We start from the raw sequence: 14,414 nt of genomic DNA, 5'->3' as shown, positions 1-14,414 counted from the left end.
TTTCTATTGAATTTTTCAAAGTAACAATGAACAGTAACAACCTTAAGTACACCATGTGTAAGTCAATTTCTTTACAGTCTTTCTAATCTCTATTGGTTCAAGCAAGATTATGGATAGTGTTGTTACTAATCATCGTACTAGATCATGCCAGAGTTGTGTGCGCCTCAGAAAGCTGTAATAGCAAATTCAATAAATGATACTGTAAAAACGTGTCAATTTCTACTTGGTCTTTTTGTACCTGAAGATTTTAAGTAAGTTTTCCCATTACTGCAAGGTCCCAAATTTTCAGTTTCCATATGATAAAGAAGAAGTTCATTTGCTAATTTCCAGTTAGCAGCTATGACCTACCCAGTTTTCATGTTAATGATATATCTTCTTGTGTGACTTCTCTGGCAAAGGTAGAGACCTGGGAGCTGTCTTCATGGGGCCGGGTTTGCGCCGTCTCCCTCCTCAACCCCGCGCTTTCCCGAAATCGAGGATGGAGGGCAGGGTTTCTGGGCGTCTCCCCCGCCTTCTTCCTGATGGAAGGCGACCAATCCCTATTGACTTTACCCCCTCCCCGTAACTGAGTATGGGATTGCACGGTAAGGGCTCTAGCCTATGCATGTTTAGACAGAACAAAATGTCCTGTAACTCCCAGCATTGGGAGTTGTAGGACTTTTTTCTGCCTAAATATGCAGGGGCTTGTGCCCTAAGTGAATAATGTAGCGAGTATTATATGCTTTGTCGTGGGGTGGGGGTGTTTCAATTAAAAAGAAAAGAAAAATCTTGCCCCACACAAAATGGCGCCCCCTGCTCCTCAGGCGAAAGGCACGTGGAGCAAGTGCCTCCCCTTCGCTAGGCTAGACTGGGCGGAGAGTGCGGGACGCGCCTCTACACTCTCCTCGCCTGTAAGTATGAGAGGAATGTGCCCCTTTTGGCCACCTTCGCCCACGCCCTGGCAAACGCCGCCTTCGGCTCCCCCCGCTCAGGCATCGCCACCGAAGCCTGCCCTCCCGGGCTCTTTCTCCCTCCGGCTTGCCTTTCTTTCCCCTCCTTTGGCGCGTCCCTTCCCCGCCCACCCGACCGGGAAAGACCCGACCGGCTCCCCGCTCCGCCTGCTGCAGTAGCCTCCGCCAGGGCTCAGAGGCTGCTGCTGCTGCTGCCGCCGCCGCCGCCGCCGCCGCCTCCTCCCCCGTCTATCTCTGAGAGGCTGAAGCGAGCGCGTGAGACTCTGTGGTGATTTCTGACTCATTGGACATCTGGCTTTCTGTTGTCGGCTTAAATAAATAAATAAACGGATTGTTCATATTGGACCACTTCAGGTTTTAGCTCTTGCAGAGCACAGTCGTGGCAAGAGGGTTGACGAGCGCTGGATCAGTTGCGTGAGGTATGATGGCCCCAGCCTTTGAGGGATGGGTTGCTCTGGAGCATCTAAAGAGCGAGGGAGCGAATTGCTTACTTCCCCCGGGAAGAAAGTCCCACTTCAACTAAAGGAGATTTTCCTTTGGGTGAAAATCTCTTAGAATTGCACCGTTTCTGCGGTGTGTGTTTTTGTGCATTGACACGAATGAAATCTGAATTCCGGCTTGGGTTTTGTTGCAGTCAATGTCATAATGCATGTTTAATTTCTATAAAAGAGAGTGGGGGCGGGGAGATATCAAGGTCAGAAGTGCATAAAGCTGCTGCAAATCTGGGGAATTATTATTTTTTATTTGGGCTGCAATGCCACGGACCCTTTCTTCAGAGTTAGTGCCATGGATGAGAACAGAATAAATCTCTCTAGGTGCAAGCTGTTAATTTTAAATAGCACTCGGGAAGTTAATAGAGGTGTTTCAAAAGCTCAGTGGGGTTTGAAAGAATTGCAGCTTTACGAATATGAATGACTGCTCTGAACTGGACGTCGTTCCCTCCCTCACGTTTAGAAGATGCTGGAGAGCATTCTAGGAACTGAGAGCATCTTTGTGACTCCTAAGAGGGCAGTGGTGAGGGAAAAGAAAGAGGCTAATATGTTTGCATTTAGACTGCAAAAAAGGTAAGCCCGAGAATGCATAATGCTGGGTGTACTTTTTCTTTTGTTTAATTAATCACTTGGTTTTGCACAGTTGGTACACAAGATAAACGTTGGTTTAAGAGCCTGCTGAGATTCTGTACAGATTTGTCAGTACAAGAGATTTTGCTTCTCCGGAACAGCCAGTCTTTAAATTCAGAACCAGCCATGCCTTTCCTTTTTGGAAAACTGACACTAATTTTATCCAGATTGCCTCTTCTAGCACTGACAAGCTGTGTGTTGGAATCACAAGACTCTTTACTAAGGTTACTTATTTGATTTTCAGCCTCAGAAGCCTTGTTTAAATAAATGAAATGTGCTCAGTAGAAAGAGGAGGCAAAGTTGAAAGGGGGAGTAAATCCTAAAGGGTAGTTATACTTAAATAAAAATGACAATGAGAGTTTGATTAGTCTATAAGAGAGAGTTAACTCGGGACAATCTGTCTGCTCAAAGCCATTGACTGAAGAGACTTGTGTTTTCTGTAATTTCTGCTTATTTCAGAGAACTCTAAGCAGAATGAATTATATAAATTGTTGAGCCAGTTTCCAGCTAGGTAATTTTTTATACCCTTGGTGCTCAAGTGTTGATACTTGGAGAGTGTTTATGCTGTCCCCAAAATCACATAGCACCCAAAAAAGGATACACTTGGTGTCTTGTTGTATATGTTTCCTACATATTACTCTTTATAACAGGTAACACTGATTATCATTATCTGAAAATAAGTCAGGGCACTGGGATACTGAAGTATTCAATTAACCTACATATTATTTTTTACTCCCAGTGGACCAAGGTAAAATAATTTAGAGGAGAAAGTAACCTATCAAGGGTGTTCCTTAGAGACTTCATAGGTCTTCTTTCATTGCAAAGTGTAACAGGATTAGTGTTGACAGCACTAACCTTAAGAACTCAATCAAGCCATCACCAGTAACAGAGGAAAAACAGTTCCTTTGCCAAAAGTAATTCTTTCTCTTCTTGCAGTGGTTTCAAACTTCTTTGGAGACCACTACTGGAAATTTGTCTTCCGTTAGGAGCCACCTGTCAACTGCTTAGTGACTCCAGTAGCAATTCTCCCCGCTTTCCCCTCTATGTAGTATTCTCCCACACTTGTAACTGGGACACTGATGACTCATGCCCAAAGCTCCTGTGACTCATGGGTGGCTTGTGAATTTCCGTTTTAGAAACACACCACTCTATTGTACTTGGAATGTAAGTGTAGGGGAAAGAGAAATTGAACCGGCCTATGAGATCGTGGAATTTGCCTCCAAAGAACCTTGTGAACTTTAACAAGCACAGCTTCAGATAGAGACTGCAATATTTAATGCTTCCCCTTCCAAATATGTCATTGACATTTAATTTAGCTGCATGCTAAACGCCAAAACAGTGGCTATCTGATTGTGGCTTTCATTCTACTCTTTCTTTCAAATAATTACTTGTGTCTTCATGTACAGGTGGCATACAGGTGACGGACTATAATTCTGGTGCATTCAACCTAAATTCTTCATGTCAATTATTTGGTGGCCTTTTGAGAATGATTTGGAGTGGGGTGAACTAAGGTTAATTTGCAGAAAGAATACACTGGATATTCTTTGAATGGTTTTAATTTTTGTGAACCGCCCAGGGAGCTTCGGCTATTGGGTGGTATAAAAATGCAATAAATAAATAAATAAATAAATATTCTCAATCTTACGTGAGTAGGCTGGATTAAAGTATTATTTGGGGAGTGTTTTATGGAATTACCACGAATGGAGCAATTAGGAAGTTTGAATTATAAGAAAGGGTTGGGTTGGGTGGAATTGAAGTAGGTTGCAAACTCCTAAGTATGGCAATGGATTATTTTCACTTCCATTAGAAGAGAGTCAGATATAGTTATACTGCTGGAGTGCCAGTAAGAAAAAAAGTAGTCTCCAAGTGGTAGATACAAGGGTGGACCAAGTTTTCTTTATTGGGCTCTTTCTGGATAAGCAAATCCATATCATGTAATGATGAAATCCACCCTGAGCCCTTGGAATAGGGTAGGAGAAAATGTTTTTTTTTAAAAAAAAAAAGCTAAAGGACCACCCTACCAATGGTTTTTAAGACCCACTGTGGATATGTTCCAGGAGGAATTATCTGTTTATCATATCAGAACATCAAGGATACGAGATAGTAGTCTTCAAGTTGTGGAAGAGTTCCAATCTCCCATTGGAAGCCTATTTGAGTTAGAGGTTTGCTATACTGTGGAGAAAATGTAAGATGCTTTAAGACTTGCTTTAGTAGCCTGTGATAAGAGGAAGGTAAATTGTGTTGCTATTGTTTTTAGTTAATTATAGCTTACTTAATTGTAAAACTTACTTTCTTTGTAGGGAAAGTGCCTTGAGCCACTATACTGGCAATGTTAAAATAATAATGGGTGGATATACAAATCACATTGATAATCAATGGGTTTTAAGTATGTGTAAAACATTTGCAGGATTTCAGAACTGCAAGTTGCAATCATGAAGTCCCAACTAAACATGGCAGCTCTGGCAGCACGGACCCTGTTAGGGGCAGGAGTGATGAGCAGGTGAGCGACTTTAAGCGGTTGGGGGGAGCTTCAGTTGTGCTCATAGTACTGGTCTTTGGTTTGGGCAAACATCATGCATGCAACTCAAGGGCCGAATGCAAGGATTTCTCTAACTCCCAGTCTAGGTGGCTCCTTCAAGTACTTGTGGCTGGGGAGATCTGCCAGTGCCTACAGAAACTTGTTTCTATGTGCTGGTAGACTTCCAACGCTGGATTATGGAGATTAAAATGAAAGAAAATGAATTCCAGATAAATTCTTGTTGGGAGTCTCATCCTATAAGTGATACTATTTTTCTGAAATATAAGGAAGTATTTTAAAATGTTTTTATATGGCACTCTAAATTGTATTAAACATTTTATGAAAAGGTAAAATAAATTCTTTATTCAAGTTTACAGTCTGAAAATAAATAAGGAATAAAAGGAACAGCAAGGAGTAGTTTCTCTGGAATAAGGACATAGGAAGCTGTCTTACATTGATTCAGACCACTGGTCTATTGAGTCCAGTATTATCTACTCTGACTGGCAGCAGTTTTATGACTCAGATGAGGGACTTTCCCAGCATTGCTGCCAGTGGAGGTCCAAGGCTTGAACAGGGGACCTTATGCATGCAAGTGCCACTGAGTTGTGGCTACACACCATATATCAATAATAGTATACTCAAAACGAAGCATATTTTGAGTTACAGAAATATGCCTTCTAGGAATTGAGTAAAATGGAATATTGGCTAAATCTAGATTTTTCTGCCCTCTAGTGGCTGCATCACAAGCATACTTGCATGGTGTTTAAGAAGAAAGGAATGTTAAAATGAAGAAAAGCTGCATTCTTTACTTCTCAATCCAGCCTTCAGGATGGGTCCAGAACTGTAGATTGAATAGCAAATATAAAGATACTCTTAAATTTATAATCCAATTAAACATCATAAATTAAATACTAGCAGCCTTCTAACCAATCTACCCCATATTTAGTTTAAACCGAAAAGCCTTGCAATGTTTCTAAATGATGCTTAGACTTGATTTTCAAAGGAGAGTACTAAGTAATGGTGAACTATTAAATATTTATTAGCACAGATAGTGTGCCAATCTTTTAAGTTGGTTCAAATGGACCATTTTTGATTGGACATTTGTTCTCTCCCGAGAATTGTGTCTTCACCCACCATGTGGGGAAGATCCACGCACTGCTTCTTCATCCTATCCACCTGCCATCTTGGGTGGTAAGAAAAACACCCACAGTGACCCAGAAATACACATGGCCTTTAAGCAGCTGTGTATCCTTCTAGAGTAGCCTTCTGCAACCTGGCATCCTCCAGATATTATGAACTTTAACTCCCATCCCAGCCAGCATGGTCAATGGCAAGGAATGGTGGGATTTGTAGAACAAACCATCTGGAGGTGGGGAAAGAAAGACTACTCTGGAGCCACAAGTGAGTAATTGGGGATGAACTGTAGCCCTATTGCCTTGGAGGCTAGGATGCAACACCACCTAAAGTTCCCTATCTTCTTGCAAGAAGATGAGGGTGGGGACTGAGGAGGAAGCAGCTCAGAAATTTACTTCACTTCTGGGAAATACTGCTGAGCAAGAGGAAGAAGCTTATTGGATCGTTCCCTTCCATTTGGAAGTCCAGGAAAGGAGATTCCAGGAGAGACAAAGAGTGAAGTAGGACAGAGATGTGTTTAAGCCTTCCTGCCATGGCTAAAGTAGCCCTGGAGCATTACAGTCTCCATTACATCACATGTACCAAATAGTGAGAAGTTAATTATAAGCTACTTTTCTGAGTTTGCTCTAGTAGGAAACATATATTTAACAGACCAAGATGCAATACAAGAAGCTGATGTGGTCACTGTGGCTGTGTTAGGGCTGGTTTCAAACTGTTGCAACATTCTGCCTGTTTTACTACAGAAGGGAAAAGATGCTATTAATACCTCCAATCGGAAAGGATCTCTCTCATTGAGAAGACATAGGGCTAGTTCAGAAGCTTAAAACTGTTCTGTGTGGTGCAAATCTGGGCACACTTCCAGCAGAATGAAGAAAGTACCAACTAACCTGGTGTTCTGTTGCTGCTTTTGGGCAGTTTTCATGAGTATGGTGACACATTTCAACCACCTTGGTTGAATTAATTGCTACTGTCATATGACAGGTGAGATGTCTGCTTCCTCTCTGTGTCAAAACTGGGCCCACAGGGTTGATTGGGCTGGTCAGCATGTAGCAGTTTATGTCTGTCTCAGCTGGCCCATAGAATTGGGGAAAAATAGCTGGAAGGGACTTTGTGGGTTGCAAGAAATGAGTGATACCTTTTCTCATTGAGACATCCTTTCATATATTTCAGGACTGTTATCATGTCTGTTCATAATACAATATCCGTCAAGTCCTCTGGCCTACTTCATAGTCCCTAGCTCAGATCATTTTTTGTTGCTTTTCTGTAAGGGATCCTTTTAAGCTTCTCAAAATACTTCTTGTACTATTTTCTTTATGACCCCACACTACATCAGAAAGGCTTTGGCAATGCCAGCTACAGTGGAAGAAGTACTTCCCATGTCTGTCTTACAATTCCTACCTTAATGGATCCAAATGGAACCAAGAATGGTGTTTGGTTTCACTGGTGTGCCTGATTTACAGTCAAGTTCTCTGTGACTTTCTTTCAACTCTTCCATGTCATTTTCTGCACTGATACTTGCTCACAGGTAGGGCAAGAGTAGCAGGATGAGGCTTCTTGGATTCAAAACACAATTATTTTCAGTCACAACTTCTGTCTTGCCAATAAACAGCAATGAACATTGTGAGGGATTTTGGCCTGGGTGCTTCTAGATGAGGCTTTTATGGTACCATTGTCATGCCCCCTTCAGAGGCTTACAGGGATTCCAATCATCTTCTACTTGTGATTCTGCTGTGCATTCCTACCACTTCTTCCATCTTTTTCCTCACCTCAGAAAATGTGTTAAGGAACAAAAGACAGAACAGCTGCACAATGCCTTAAGAGTCCTCTCTTTGTAAACACGCTCAGAAGCAGCTTACAGTGGGATCTCCAGTGAAAATGGAGAGGGCAAGGGGGTATTTACTGAGTTAAGAAGGCACCCTCCCTTTGTTCCTGCTCTGCCTAACACTCAGATGTCCCTCACAGTACTGGAGGAGGAACGGGGAAAGTGTCCTGAGACTGCTCCTTCCCCCAGACAGCTGACTGTTATGCCATTGTTACTACAGATCTACCTGCAGACATCATGAATAAATGCATGTATTTTTTAAAGTACTGGGGATTTGTTGTTGTTTATTCGTTCAGTCATTTCCGACTCTTTGTGACTTCATGGACCAGCCCACGCCAGAGCTTTCTGTCGGCTGTCGCCATCCCTAGCTCCCCCAAGGTCAAGTCTGTCACCTCCAGAATATCATCCATCCATCTTGCCCTTGGTCGGCCCCTCTTCCTTTTGCCTTCCACTTTCCCTAGCATCAGCCTCTCTCCAGGGTATCCTGTCTTCTCATTATGTGGCCAAAGTACCTCAGTTTTGCCTTTAATACCATTCCCTCAAGTGAGCAGTCTGGCTTTATTTCCTGGAGTATGGACTGGTTTGATCTTCTGGCAGTCCAAGGCACTCTCAGAATTTTCCTCCAACACCACAGTTCAAAAGCATCTATTTTCCTTCGCTCAGCTGATAAAACCAATTAAAAAAAAATCCTAAGACTTCCTGCACCAACAAGTGTATTTCCAAGATGGGGCGTTATCAACTGCTGTTCTGCTCCAGCCTCACAAGCCATTCTGGGACTGCACTGGTATTCCAGACAAATAGTCCATGTTAAATTGTCATCAAACCTTTCACTGATCTTTTTCTTTTTAACATTTAAAAGCTTGAAGGACATGTTACTGTGTACCTTTTCCTTAGCCTTTAATTCTGACTTGACAATGAATTTTACTGTAATATGTACTTCAGCCCTTTTTGAACGCTGGTACATAATGCCAAAAGAGAGCTCTCTTTATCCTGACCTGCACTTTAATTACAATATCTAGCCCATAGGGCCTAACCAGATGCATGTCCTTAAATGCCTAGCTTTGAAGGTATAATTAGAAGTGCTGCCATTTCCACACATGTCTGAGGTTTCCCTACAGCTGAATTTATGAAGAGTGAGCTCCGCTTTCCAAAGGGTAGTACCCAGTGCTTTTGAAAATAATATTTTAAAGCGTTACACATAGCTTGTGAGAAGTCTTTTCCCCCCCCCTCCCGTTTACTAATCTTCTAAAGGTCTGGGCTCAGTCGCTGGGTCAATGTGCAGATTTGCCATAAAATGTTGAGGAAGTTATTTAACTTCTGGATAAATCCCCTTTGGATGCAAATAGCTATTAACCGGATCTCTTGTGCTAAGGAGTGCCTTCAGATGCCCACTCAGGAAATGTTTACCAACAACAACAGTATTTTATGCCACAAATTTCTACTGCTCCTGTCCATGTTGGCTTAAAAAATTGTGTGGGCTATCAATTTTTTGTGGCCTCATTTTCAGGGTTGTTCTAATCAAAACTTTGCATTAACAATAAATATTTATGTAAGCTGCTCAGAACATGCAGGATGGCTCCAGCATATAAATCCACTATAATAAATTAAATTATGTGATCTGGTTGTGCAGCTGCAGCCCTAAGGAAAATATGAAGTCTCCATTTAAGTTGACAGCTCAAGGCACAACCAATAGTACATATTAATACCAAGGACTGTAGAATATGCTCTAGGGCCCAGTTCTCATTCCATGGCTCCCTTGCCCTACTAATCTACTGTACTGCCATACTTTATTATAAAGCAAGCTATGCTCTATTTATGTATCTAGCCCAGGGGTTGGCAACTTGAGGCCCTCCAGATTTTTTAGCTTACAACTCCCATCAGGCCTAGCCATCATGAGGAATTATGGGAATTGTAGGCCAATTGTAGGGAATTGCAGTCCATGAAGAAACATTTTAGAACAGCCTTAATTATGAACAAAGCTTTATATGTGAAGCACAGGGTTTTGATAGCATGCAAGGAGACAGTTTTCCAGAGTTTTGTTCTGCTTAAGGGAATGCCAATTTCTGTATGGACTTCCATAATACACCTAGATCACCATCACATGGGGTCCTGTGTTAACATTCCTGAGGTTTGGAAGGTAATTATAAGACTTTTGCAGTGGTCAGATCAGTCCTGATCTTCCTAAGGAGATGCACTAAGATATCATTTTAGTAGATGTTAGCAGGTGGGCATTTTTTTCCTACTCTGTGAAGGTTTTAAAAAGGTAGTAACACACACACCCCTCGGACACACACATGCAAGCCAACATTGCTTTGGTTTTTTTAAGGAGCCATTATCCAAATAAGTAGCAACAGTATCCTTCAAAGCCAACCCTCCCTAGAAAGCACAAAGAAAGTTTGGGACTTCAAGCTAAAGCACCCACATGTACAAAGAGGAATGGAGGAAAAACAGGATGGGGTTTATGCAAGGAAGAAGTGAGGCACCCAAGAAGCCAGTGCTTGAAGTGTTAAAGAAATTAATGCAAGATGGAGATGAAAGTCTTGGATATCTCTCTTCTATAAACTGATCCCTTCTCTCTCTTGGCACATAGAATGCAGGGCCCATGTGGCATATTTCCTGGATGTTTTTGTTCTTACTTTAATGCACCTACAAGGAGGTTCCAAATTTAATCAGAGCAGCAGCACAGTGTGTGGGGGGAAACATTCTACTGTTTTCCCACTGGGCATCAGCCCAATAAAAATCACCCTGCCACCCAAACTGCTTGTGTCCTCTAAAGGGAAAAGGTATGTGAAAATGCATGTTTTCCCATTGTGGGGTAGCTGCCAAAGCTCTGGCTATTTGGCATTCAAGACTGCCTACTTGTATAATTGATAGGCCTGGGCAGGCCCTGAGGTTGGAAACCAGCAATTGTTAGCAGATCTGCCGCAGAGCACACCACAAAACCTCTCTATTCATCTAAGGTGTACAGGGCCAGGGGTGACCTGCTAGGAAGAGAGGAGGGAAAGGAAATGCTCCTGCTCTCTGCTTTTCTGGCAACAGGCCAGGAAGCAAAAATAAAACAAAAATCAGCCTGATCATTTTCTTATCTGGTCAGTTGGCACCTTGATTAATTCATCCAGCTGTATTAATATTATTATTATTATTATTATTATTATTATTATTATTATTATTATCATCATTTCAAAACCTTTCAAAGCTATACTGCTGAAGCTCTCTGTGCAGTTCACAAAAATACGTACCACAATACAAGATAAAAATACAATATAAAATTTCTAAGATACAAAATTTAAAACAATATATGTAGCTAAAAACAGTTACAATAAGATATGAGTCCTGATAAAAACAACTAACAAATGTCCCATCATATGCCATCAAATGCCTGGGAGTAGAGGCCAGTCTTAACCTGGTACCGAAAAGTGTTGGTTCCAGGCAGACCTCAGTGGTGAGTACATTCCATAATTGGGGGGCCACCACTGAAAAGGCCCTCTCCGTTGTTGCCTCCTTCCAAGCATCCCTTAGAGGATGTATACAAAGGAAGGCCCCTGATGTTGGTCGTACTGCCTGGGCAGGAAGGGAGAGACCCTCTGTCAGGTATTGTGATCCAAAGCCATGGAGGGCTTTATAGATTAAAACCGTCACCTTGAATCAGTCTTGGAAACATACAGGCAGACAATGCAAGCTGGCCAGAATTGGTGTTATAGGCTCAGGCCGTCTGGTCCCTGTTATTAATCTGGCTGCCACATTTTGCACAAGCTGCAGCTTCTGAACAGCCTTCAAAGGCAGTCCCACATAGAGCTCATTTTAGTAATCTAACTTGGAGGTTACCAGAGCATAGACTACTGAAGCCAGGTTATTTCTGTCCAGATAGGGGCATAGCTGGTCCACCAACCAAAGCTGGTAGAAGACACTGCATGCCACTGAGGCCACCTGAGCCTCAAGTGACAGAGATGGCTTCAGAAGGACCCCCAAGCTGCAAGTTTATCCATCCAAAGGCTAAACTAGGAAAGATGTTGGAGATATGTTACAAGATTTTCCTTCTTATTAAGAGTCTATTTAAAAGCAATCACAGGAGACCCCTAAATTGGATTGGGACCATGGGGCTTGTGGATGGGGGAGGGTTAACCCCCTTCTCTAATGTGATTCCCACCCCCCACCCCCATTTTCCTATTTAATGAAAACATGCATGATTCACTGGGAGAGGTTTAATCCCAGGTCAGTTTGCAGGGTCCAGTGGCTGCTTTCAAATGACATTTAACAAGATAGAATGGATCTGCAAGCGACACCTTATCTTGTTAGGCCCTGAGGTGGGAACACAGTATAGAGTTTTGTACAGCTGCATAGGTAGTTTTGCCCTGTCATCTTCAGGCAACATGCAGAGGGTTTATTTGTTTGTTTGTTATTTAGCCCTGTGCCCTGGGAAACTATGAGATGGGATTTTGAATCAAATAATTCCATTCATCCATTTAAAACAAGAATCTAAAAGGCATCAGTTACAAAGTCACCACCACCACCAAGGAATCTGCATTGTTTCTTTAATTATTATTATTATTATTATTATTATTATTATTATTATTATTTATATAGCACCATCAATGTACATGGTGCTGTACAGAGTAAAACAATAAAATAGCAAAACCCTGCCGCATAGGCTTACATTCTAATAAAATCATAATAAAACAATAAGAAGGGGAAGAAAATGCACCAAACAGGCACAGGGTAGAGCAAATATATTAGTGCACTCCCTTGCATACGGGCATCAGTAGATTTGGAATACAGCATGTATTCCATCTAATCCTAGACTTATCATAGTTCTAAAGTCCAGACCACCATGTGGTTAAAAAGAAGAGTGAAAAAAAAAGAAAAACATTTTCATGAACCTCTCTGACTTTTCATAGCCAAATGAATGATATGCTTAAACATTTATGTGATTAAATGCAGAAAAAATTACAAAGATGTAAAAACAGAAGAAGTTACTGATGTTTGTATGACTACCTTACGCTGTACTAGTATTTATTGTCTTTATAGGAGTTCTGCTATTTTTAAAGTCTTTTCCATGATACAGAAATAGTGCAATACTTATGTAACCATTTAAATGGAAACTTCTGTGAATTTTACAGTTTTTAAATAAACATGTCTTGCTTTTAAAACAGAAAACAAAGAGACACGATGGGCCGTGTTCTACTATTACTGCTGTTTTCCACTCCTGCCTTGAGCCTCATTGAAGGAATAGTTGTCGAACAAGATTTCAGCTGGCAATTAAAAAAAGTGCCACAGATCGTGAAGGAGAAGACTTTCTCTCTTGACACGCCTAAATTTGAAGCAAATGGCAAGTTAGAGTTGAGTGGAGTATGTGGAATTGAATGCCAAAGGACACTCCCTGTGCCACACTTGGCAGAGCTGAAAGAGCTGCTCTCCTATGAGACTGTCTTTGAAAATGGCACCAGGACCCTGACTGAAGTGAGTGTCTTGGGGCTAGACCCAGTTGCAAATGCCACCGCCACCGCCTCCAAGGTGCTGTCGAGGAGGAAGAGACAGGTCTATGGCACGGACAGCCGATTCAGCATCTCAGACATGCGGTTCCTGACCAACTACCCCTTTAACACAGCTGTAAAGATCTCCACGGGCTGCAGTGGCATCCTGATTTCCCCAAAGCATGTGCTCACAGCTGCTCACTGTGTCCATGATGGTAATGATTACATCAAAGGCAGCAAGAAGCTGAGAGTGGGGCTGCTGAGGCTGAAAAGCAAAGGCAGTGGCAAGAGGCACAAGGGTGACCGGAGGAATAAGAGGGAGGTGTCGGAAGTTGAGGATCACCATGCTGACGCTAAAGAGCTGAAGCAGGGATCTAGGAGCAGTAGAGCTGGCAGAAAACAAAAGGCATCTGGGCTGAATGAGAGGAAGTCTGAGCGTAAGCCCTCCTTCCAGTGGACCAGAGTTAAAAGTACTCAGATCCCCAAAGGCTGGTTGAGAGGCATAACTGGAGATGTTGCAGTGGATTATGACTACGCTGTTCTGGAGCTCAAGCGTCCCCACAAGAAGAAATACATGGATCTGGGCATCAGCCCAACTAGTAAAATGATGCCTGGAAGCATGATACATTTTTCTGGATACGACGCTGACCGATCCGGCCAACTGGTCTATCGGTTTTGCAGCATATCTGACGAGTCCAGTGATCTTTTCTACCAGTATTGTGATGCTGAGCCTGGCTCTACCGGATCAGGAATCTACCTCCGCCTTAAAGAGCCGAACAAGAAAAAATGGAAGCGCAAAATTATTGCTATTTATTCCGGTCATCAGTGGGTGGACGTCAATGGAGAACAGCAAGATTACAATGTTGCAGTTCGAATTACTCCTCTCAAATATGCCCAGATTTGCCTCTGGGTACATGGGAACAATGAGAACTGTGCACAGGGCTGATGGCAGCTAACCCAAGATCATTTGGTATCTAACAGTGCTATATAGTACAGACCTGCAATAATAAATGCTGAGCGTACATTGACTTGGGTCTGATTTTATTTGAACTTGAAACCAGCAATTGCCTTTTGTTATATTGAGAAAAAGAAAATATGTACACAGCATTTTGTTATATTGAGAAAAAGAAAATATGTACACAGCATTTAGCAGAATTTTTAAAAACCGGGTTGTTTAAATTGACCGTAGAGATGAGGTGCACTTAAAATCCAAAGTTGTATTACTGTATTTATTGTTTTTACATTGTGATAAATTAGAGTCATTCATATTGTAGACAACAAAAAATAATGGCTTCTTCTCTTTGCTTACATTTTTAAAGAGAAGTATCTTCTCTTGTAACTGGTACTATTAAAATATGTGATTGTTTTGTTTTCGGCTTACTTACTTGTCTCAGGGTT

General features: G+C 41.9%; 1 protein-coding gene across 1 annotated transcript; it reads left to right on the top strand.

The window, feature by feature from the left end:
- Positions 1-1,896: 1,896 nt before the first annotated feature.
- PRSS35 (serine protease 35) lies at positions 1,897-14,123 on the top strand. Its single transcript, XM_063125786.1, has 2 exons — positions 1,897-2,014; positions 12,696-14,123. The coding sequence occupies exons 1-2, from the start codon at positions 1,908-1,910 to the stop codon at positions 13,960-13,962; spliced, it is 1,374 nt and encodes a 457-aa protein (XP_062981856.1). The 5' UTR covers positions 1,897-1,907; the 3' UTR covers positions 13,963-14,123.
- Positions 14,124-14,414: the final 291 nt, after the last annotated feature.

This window comes from Elgaria multicarinata, chromosome 4, assembly GCF_023053635.1.
Source record: "Elgaria multicarinata webbii isolate HBS135686 ecotype San Diego chromosome 4, rElgMul1.1.pri, whole genome shotgun sequence".
NCBI lineage: Eukaryota > Metazoa > Chordata > Lepidosauria > Squamata > Anguidae > Elgaria > Elgaria multicarinata.
This window is presented reverse-complemented; position numbering and strand designations above follow the sequence as displayed.

Bases quoted from the DNA above. Each gene is read 5' to 3' on its own strand.
- PRSS35 (XM_063125786.1), top strand. From the start codon at position 1,908: ATGCTGGAGAGCATTCTAGGAACTGAGAGCATCTTTGTGACTCCTAAG. The intron at 2,015-12,695 runs GTAAGCCCGAGA...CTTTTAAAACAG, and splicing joins GCATTTAGACTGCAAAAAAG to AAAACAAAGAGACACGATGG.